The sequence below is a fragment of the Odontomachus brunneus genome, unplaced genomic scaffold (genome assembly GCF_010583005.1).
Source record: "Odontomachus brunneus isolate Ranch 3 - 2012 unplaced genomic scaffold, Obru_v1 Obru_scaffold_037, whole genome shotgun sequence".
NCBI lineage: Eukaryota > Metazoa > Arthropoda > Insecta > Hymenoptera > Formicidae > Odontomachus > Odontomachus brunneus.
Genome location: NW_022639487.1, coordinates 664,814 through 673,498, shown reverse-complemented (window position 1 = coordinate 673,498; position 8,685 = coordinate 664,814). Strand labels below are relative to the sequence as shown.

At 45.7% G+C, this 8,685-nt stretch overlaps 2 protein-coding genes across 6 annotated transcripts in view; both read right to left on the bottom strand.

Moving 5' to 3' along the window:
• LOC116843955 (putative transferase CAF17 homolog, mitochondrial) overlaps positions 1-190 on the bottom strand; it is a 4,178-nt gene extending 3,988 nt beyond the window's left edge. For both annotated transcript variants that reach the window (XM_032814936.1, XM_032814939.1), the window contains exon 1: positions 171-190. The gene's annotated coding sequence lies outside the window, so the exon portion shown is untranslated. The remainder of the gene's footprint in view (positions 1-170) is intronic.
• Positions 191-809: 619 nt separating this feature from the next.
• Positions 810-8,685, bottom strand: part of LOC116843963 (prolyl 4-hydroxylase subunit alpha-2) — a 140,004-nt gene continuing 132,128 nt past the window's right edge. For all 4 annotated transcript variants that reach the window (XM_032814963.1, XM_032814965.1, XM_032814966.1 and 1 more), the window contains 8 exons: positions 7,367-7,689; positions 6,046-6,213; positions 5,705-5,877; positions 5,082-5,348; positions 4,678-4,902; positions 4,492-4,557; positions 4,249-4,414; positions 810-4,172 (listed from right to left, as the gene is read on the bottom strand). In XM_032814963.1, coding sequence (XP_032670854.1) covers positions 4,078-4,172; positions 4,249-4,414; positions 4,492-4,557; positions 4,678-4,902; positions 5,082-5,348; positions 5,705-5,877; positions 6,046-6,213; positions 7,367-7,689 — 1,483 coding nt within the window. In that variant the 3' untranslated portion in view covers positions 810-4,077. The remainder of the gene's footprint in view (positions 4,173-4,248; positions 4,415-4,491; positions 4,558-4,677; positions 4,903-5,081; positions 5,349-5,704; positions 5,878-6,045; positions 6,214-7,366; positions 7,690-8,685) is intronic.

Sequence of the window (8,685 nt, the reverse complement as noted above, 5' to 3'; positions counted from 1 at the left end):
CGGAGGGATTTGTTGTATGGGTATCCAACACAAAACAGTTTTTAAAAGAAATAGGATTGTTCAACAAAACATAAAATGCTATAAGTACGAAAACATGACCATAAATTGATCTATGTTATTTAATCCAGCCATGTTATTCGCCATTTTACACTGCTCTAACTTGCTCTTACCCGTTCTTTTCAGACCCATATGTATCTTTGCACTGGTCTGTACTATCTTGAACTTTCTTCAACTAGTACAGTTCCAGTGCAGCCCTAGGTCAGGTCGAAAGAACAAACCTAATGTAAGAATTGACCAATTGCGATCGAGTATTCATAAAAATGGTGACCTTACGATTCGACGATTCTCAACATGAGTGGTCAATTCTTACGTTACGTCTTATGGTTATTGTTATGAAAAGTGTGTGTGGCTAGCTTTATACTATGATCCTTTTTTTCGATAAGGACGGTGGCGGCTCGTAGCGGAGACTTTGGAACTAAAAAAATAATGTATCTAATGATAAGGAGTTTAGACAGCATATTCCTAAATAAAAATTCTGAAGATAAAGTTTTAAAATTCAAATTTCAATTTGTATTACGTAAAAATGCGCACGATACTTATATGCATTAATAACAAAGAAAAAATATATTTTTACAGAAAATGGAATTCTTTAGAATTTAAGTTAGCAAATATTTATTACGATGAAAATTGTATCTCAGAAACAAATTACCTCAATTTTAACTCGGCAATAAAACCGATGAATATAAACACCGGACAATAAAAACGATGAATAGTAATAATACGCTTCGTAGGGGTCACAGACATTTCTATACAGTGAATCTCATTTTATTTATTTTCTTCATTTTAACAAAACGATAGTAATCACAATTAGATAGATGATATCAGTCGCACGCACTTAATAAGGCGATTGGAATTGTTTCGTTCTGCATTCTTCGTCGCCATTACTTTGTTCTTCGTCTCTTATTAGTAACCGTTTTAAGTGACGTATTTAAAGTGATTAGATGACACGATATTTTGCAAAATGGGTATATAAAAAAATTATATTAGTATAAAATATACTTTACAAAATTTATCTAAGTAGTGTATCATGAGATTCATTGATGTAACTTTTTCTTCATTGCTACTTTTTAATCGGGGGATACTCGTTTCTATAAACAAAAATTTAACCCCGATTTAAATTATTATTTACTCAACGTTCCTGTTTCATAAATTACAACGGATTGGTCTTTACGAAATGGCTTTCATAATGAATGTGCCTTCTGTGCAAGGATTTCAGTTTGACAGATATACGAAGCGCCAAAGCAGCTAAAATGTAACAAGAATTTAATAATCGAATATTCAACACGAACCGATAGAATCATCATTTTTATAGATGGGATTTTCAGTAAAAATAGAAAGTAGTAACAGACACGTGGCAGATTATTGTGGTTACGACCTTTTCAACGTCTAACGATACAATTGTACCGGATTACATGTTTATTCAACGCGCAAGTGCAGGATATGCGAGATGGATTAGTCGGTTGTATAGTCGGTTGTATAGTCTTATATCCGGTAATAAATATAGTTTCTACGATAATAATGTATTCTTAATTAGATCAAAGTATTCACGCGGTACAAAAAGTACGGCGTAATTTTAGAAACACACGTACGCGGCGGCAGCGGCTGTGCCAATCGATTAACACCTTCGCTACCCTGGTTTATTTAGGCTCAGTTTCACACAACTTGCTTAAACTAGAGTTGAACTCGTTAGAGACCTATTTAGATAAACATGCACAGTCGCATTATTCATACGTACACTCGAGAGCAAAAACATTTGAACAGTTTTTTTCCAATGAAGTTTCAGCGCTCCGAGTTGTCAGAATTGCGAGCAATTACTGACAGATTTTCGAAGTAATTGGTTGTCTCTTGTTACTGACCAATTACTACGCCAATCCGTTAGCAATTGCTCGCAATTATGACAACTCGGAGCTGCAATTTTATTGAAAAAAATGTGCTCAAACCGTTTCGCTCTCGAATGTACAAGGAAATTGACTAATCTAATGTATCGTGTGTCTGATATAACAGGTATTCTTTCACGAATCATAATTGGTTAATTTCCTTATGCATATATGCAATATGTGACGCAAATTTATCCGGATAGACTTTTAACGAATTAAACTCCACAGTTAAAGTTGTGGAACCAAGCCTTAGAGGACTCTGCCCACAGATTACCTCGTCTTTTTTCCTTTTTACGTAATTGTGTAAAACAGATCTAGTTTAATAATATAGACATAAAATGTTTGTCGTTACACATATGTGACGCTAGTGAGAGATCGTTGCGTCACACATACGTGACGTTGGTAGCGAACGTCTTAACCGTAGCTAGTCTTCTTTTTCGTCACTGACGAGTTTCGATCGCGAGCGATGCTTCTCCTAAACTCGCACGGCAGCGTAGCGGACCGGCGCGTAAGTATTAACAGTCGATTCGCGATATTCGAATCATTCACAATCGTATGAATCCGACGAAGCAGCGGTTCTCAAATCTCCTGTCGCGTATTTATCACTTAAGCCTTTTATCATGTTCACAATTCATAACAAAGCTGTCGTGGTTCTCTCAGATCCGTAATCAGGACTATGGGCTCGCCGAGTCTCAGGACAACAATTTGAGCACCGCTGCGGTCTTAAATACGAGACGTCACGCGTGACGACTTCCTCGAATATACTACATCATGATCGCTGTTCAGAGGCGCGGCGTCACACTCGGACAGCGTCGTCGTCTTTCCTTTTTTTACACATCCTTTTACCCATTCGTATACGATGCGGCCCGATCGGACCGTTATTTAGTACGGGACCACCACGCCGTCGCACTATTTACACCCCCGACAAAAAATCGGCGATACGTCGTCGCGAGGGAAGGACCTCGGCCGGCGAAAGTGCCTCACATTATTGCACATCGGTATCGAGACGCGGCGACTGCGGGGAAGGTCGCGTAACGGTCATGCTTAAATTACAATTAATCTCTACAGGCTAATAATAATGGTTACACATCGCGCTCTTCACTGTTCTACATGTTCACGTTATATAACTACAAGATAAGACGAGACTGGCCAGAACGTGCGCAATTTATTATTGCTTTGGCTATGACGTGTAGTAATATCTTATTTTATTAGGGCTACCTTCGTGGATACTCTAACGTTACGCGTCAGCAAACGGCGAAGCAGCCTCATTCTTTAGCGCGGTAAGCCCGTTCAAAACTCACCCCGCTTTTTCTTTCTCTCCCTCTTTTTTTCGCGAGTTGAAAGTTACAGCGTTGAACAGGCCTGTTCTTTTCCATTCTCTCTCCGCTTTATATTCGCCGCGGCGCTCAGACAGCAACCCGAAACAGCTCTACGTTAACATATCCGCCGTGGACGAACTGAGCAAGATGACGTGCACGGTAGACAGCGTTGGATCGGACCGAAACAACCGAAACAAAAAAAAAAACGCGCGCATTTCCCGTTCCGTAAAGAGTAACTTTGTTACTACAGCTGCTGCGCTTCGAGCGGCAGTAATCTCTGTTTTATGGGGCTTTGCCTTTAAAGGGAAAAGCGTACGGGAAACAAAGCGGCCGATTAATCTTGTTCGGATATTCCCTGCTGCCTCTCGCGGTGGTTTTCGCTTGCCGCGGCCGGCCGGCCGGCTAACTGGCTGACTGCTCTGATATATTCTCGAAGATTACGGAAACATTAATCGCTGTCGTAATGCGAGGGTTTGTGTTCCAGCGGTGTAGCAGAAAGTAAAATCCGTCTCGTGTGTACGGCTTAACTGCGACTGTATGGTGTATTAAATACGCGCGGAACCATGCCAGAGCGTCGACAACACGAGCGACGATCTCTCGCGGCTTACTCACTTATCCCTTACGCTAAATTGCACTGTCGCTTGTTACATACGGACCGAAGCGCACTCGAACGCTCTCAAACGACATTCCCGTCCCCGCTTACACGGAGTCGCCGCTTAAATAGTGTCTCTTTGATCGTCAGAGCTGAGGGAGTCCCGAGTATCTTAGTATGTGCCTCTTTGAATTGATCCTCCGTCACGATCGAAGTCGAAAATCGCTTCTCAGTGCCTGACGTCTACCTCGTCCGTCGCCTGGTTCTCCAACGTACAGGGTCGATGAAACTCTTGGCCTCGCTCGTGTAGCCATTTGTTCGCGACTGCAACGTGAAAAAAGTAATAAATGCCAGTTGCGAACTCTCTCGTACAACAGCAGCTCGCTTTTATTTAACATACCCCACTTCGATCCCGTAAGCACCGGGCAAGCCGCGTGTCTGGTCTTGAAGTCACCCTCGCCGTTGGGTTTGAGATTGTACCAGAACGCCGCGCTGCCCTTGCGCGGCCAGAGCGAGATGTTGATGGCGGTAAACACGGTGCCGCCGCCTTGCTCGACGTCGCTCATCTGCAAACAACAGGAAACAGTCGGTTGCAAGCCGCCAACTCGCGACTAAGTTGCGCGCGGGGTCGAGGGATACTTACGTAATACAGAACTGTAGCAATTCTATTGCCGGTCCCGAGGCTCTTAAACGCGTTCGTCTCTTCTTTCTGAAAGGGCGAGAAAAGAAGAATTATTAGTCATGCATAACATCGCGATAGAAGGACGATTCCGCGCGCGGAAGATATCTCACGCGTGGACGATATCGCGCTCTGTCGAGGTCGACTCACCCTGGCGAAATCGAAATGCGGCTCGTAGTGGCCGCCGATGCCGTAGTTGACGACCTGGAGCTCCTCGGCGGTCTCGACCGACATGCTGGTCATATGCTCTACGCGTTTGCTCACCGCCGCCACGTGCTTGTGCTCGTGTTCCTGGAGCCATGCGCTCTTGCTGATTCGGTAATTCGCTATCTCCAAGGCGCCAGTCTTGTAATTTTGTACCGTGGCGCGCTTGAACTGCAAACAAAACACAATCGCCGTTATTTCAGGAATCTCCGCAATCACGAAGCGCGCGTGCCTGTACGCGCGTCGTGAGACGCGCTGTTCAAACGGCGGGGAGTAACCCAGCGATATTTTCGTTTCAGCAGAGATAATTTTCGCCAGGAGACACCCTCTGCGTGTCCGAACATATTTACCCTAGGTTGGGCCATGCGCTTGATCGTCTCGATCTCGTCGTCGTAGATTACGTTGTGATAAACAACTATCCTGGGATCCAGATACGCCTCCTCCTCCTTGAACGGCGCGATCTTCAGGAAAGGAATTCCACGGTCGACGTAACGACACTTGAGATTCTTCTCCACCTCCAGCGGAATAGATACCTCGCCGCGACAAAGCATCTCGTATCTCTCCCTCTCCGTCATCTCCTCCCACGTTTTCACCCTTTCCTCGGCGACAGTAAAGTTCTGCAAGCGCGATAACGAACTTTATGAACGCTTGTGCGAACGGGATTACTCTTGGTGCTCTCTCCACTTTTCTCTCTCTTTCTCTCTCTCTCTGTTTGCGTCTTCAAAAAAAAAGACGGTCGGCGAAAAGTTTCTTCCGTCCGTTTAACGATCTTCTCTGAAAGCGCGCGGAGATATAAATTGCTTGCGTGAGTTAACGTAACGTGCCGTGATCGTTCAGTTCGACGACAAACGAAATTATTGAACGCTACGTGCGCGCGCGCTCTCATTACTACTTTCGTTAAACCCACTTATTCGCAATATGTAATTTCCCGAATGAAACACAGCCATTAGTTGAGATGATTCGAGGAGTTCACCTGTTCCGGTATCGCCGTGTCGTCTTGTCCGTCTTCGCCCCGCTTCTTCTTCGACTGACTGGCCTTGCTTTGGATCTCCTTTTGGTAATACGCACGGTTTCCCAGCGCTCTCTCGTGTGTCGGCACCAATTCCAGCAGCTCGTTCGTCATGCTCAAAGCGCGGGCGACGTTACCTGGTAGACAGTAAGGATGGAATAATGTATTTGCACAACGGGCTGCTGTTACGTTAGCGTTAAGCGGCAGCGCGACGAGTGTCGAACGAGTGACAATTGTTTCTTTAGAAATAGCCCCGCGTTGCTCGACATGCGCGGCATGCATATATAATTCCTCAGAGTAAGAACCTTGCATGTACGTTGAAAACGCCAAGTACTCTAAGATGTCGGGCTTCGAGGTGGTGGTCGCATTCTGCTCCTCCTGCAAACGATCCATGGCCTCCTGCATCCACAGCACCGTGTGGTAGTAGTCGCGGTTGTGATAAGACTGCCGGCCCAGCTCGAAGCAATCGCTCGCTGCAACGTGAAATCGTGAGAAACTGCACGCGACCGAAAAAAAGATCGAAAAGGAGAGAAAGATCCAGCCGGATAATGCGAGCGCGGTGTGTGTCTATCGCGTTTCATTAAACGTCTTTCACGAGGCAAGAGAAGTCGGGAGTGCATTTCTGAATTGGATTTCTTTCCACTCGCCTCGCGGCGGCAAGCACGCGGCATACTGATGCTGAAAAAGTTAGTTCGTTAATTAATTTTCCTCACTCTCTGCGAACCGCGAGCCGCGCCTCTCCGTCTTTCTTTTCACCGCGGAACTCCTGGACTGCCGCGCATTATGCGCCTCTCTTTTCTTTTTCATACCGCAAGGAGCAAGCTGCGCGTTATGGAATTTATTGTTACGCGAATCACACCGAATGATCCTTTGTATTGTTCGGTGAGGTCGCGGTGAACCGCTGCTCTCCCTCCCGGTGTCGACTGCATCGTTGTCGTCGTTGTGCCGCGCGAGAGGATAATTGCCCGCGAATCCCGACAGTTCGTGACAATTGAATTTTCGCCGAGAAGAGAAATTGCACGGAAAAAGAAATTTGGTTGATTTAACCGAATGTCTGGTGAAAAATATGAACAAGCCAGTTTCAAGTTATCAGAATTCTGTTCAAGTTAATAAGATTCTGGTTAACCCGAAATCTTGTTTGCTCAATCAGAATTTTGTTAACCTGAACGGAATTCTGGTAAGTTCAACCGCGGAATTCTGGTTCGTTCATATTTTACCAGACATTTCGTTAATCCAATCGAACTTCTTTTTCCGTGCGATTTCTCCTCTCGACGAAAATTCAATTCCTCGCGTTTTTCGCGCGTGAAATAATTCTCCCGGTAGGAATCCAGATTCCATACGTTACCCGTCGATGGAGTTGAGCCAGGTTGCACCAACCGAGCGGTAAAACAACTGTCGGTAAAATAACAGTCAAATCATATGTCTATCTTCGTTTTTCCCCTCAAAATAAATAAAGACAGACATATGATTCAACTGTTAGTTGGCTTACTCCCCATTCAGTTGGTGCAGCCAACCCCTATTCGTCACGTGAGGATTTCAGACGTCCCCGTGTAGATAGATTCGCACAATCTGTGTACGAGAGAAGAAGAAGAGGTCGAGAAATGTCGAGAAATGTGTTACACGTACCGGTCAATCCGGTGCTGTATTGCACCCCATTCAGAACGCCCTTTGCAACCTGCGCGGTCTCGAGCTTATATGTATCCTGTAGCCTCATCAAAGCGACAGCGGCGCCATTGAGGTCCTCGTCGGTCGGGAATTTCAGGTCGCTCCTGGAATTCGTGATGTTCGCGACGAAGGACTTGCCAACGTCCTCGGTTATCAGTTCCTCGACTCTTTTCCAGTCGGTGGTCAGTCGTTTCACCAGCAGATAAGCGTTTATGGGATTCGACAGGTACTGTTGGATGTTCCTGGACGCCTCTTCGTGTTCTCTCGCATAATCTTCCACGTTTCTACAAGAAAGAAGGGAAAACGGTAAAACACGTATCCATTTGATCGGAAAAAAGCTGTGACAGCCAATCAGTCTTCCTGCGCTCTTTCTCTCTCTCTCTCTCTCTCTCGTTCCATTTAGCGCTTCTAGGACATTCTCCGCCTCCTGTCTCATCTTTTCGATCTCTATCTCGTCTGGCGGTAACAGGATACACCGGAAACAGTTTTGGTGCTAAGTCCACATTCGATCGAGCAGTTCGCGCAACTTCTAATGGCGTGAAATAATTTATCAGGCAGTTGAAGGCTTCCTAGATTATTCAGTTGGACTCTTTGCACAATTCGCGCGCATGTTAGTTGCGTCGTCGTCGTCGTCGTCGTCGTGAGAATTTGCCACGACCGGCGAATTTCAGCTGAATCAGTCTCTAAATAGCGTTGAAATTCAGCGGCAGGATCGCGTGTTGCGACGAACTCCCCGCCACGCGGACTTGCCGCGGGCTCTCGCGACTCCGAATAATTTATGCTGAAGTAATCAATGTTATTTTGCGAAACTAACGCGTTTTGTTCCGTCAGATTTTCCTAGCCCTCTCCGACACGATCCCGCGCTTTAAACCAACACAGGGCGGCGATTTATCCTCTTCGCGTAACTGAGTCAAGCCAGTCGCGGGAGTTTCACTCGCAATCATTCCGCTTAGTTCTCCAATTAATTGTTCGGTACTCGCCCGATCGTTAAGTAATTCAGAGTCCACCGGACGACGATGACTTCTTATCTCTGCGAAAGGGAGAAAAGGAGGAAATGAGAACGGGTGGAAGAGGGACGGAGAAAGGGAGTAAATTCTGTGCGACTTGCAGTCCAATTACAATCGGGACGCGATTCTATCGTGATATCAACTTCGCGGCGAACGACAGAGACGTTTCCGACACCTGGCGACACCATTGTCCTCGGCGTTGCACGGTACTCGAGATGCGGGATGTCTTTCAAGGGAGAGAGAGGAGAGAGAGAGAGAGAGAGAGAGAGAGAG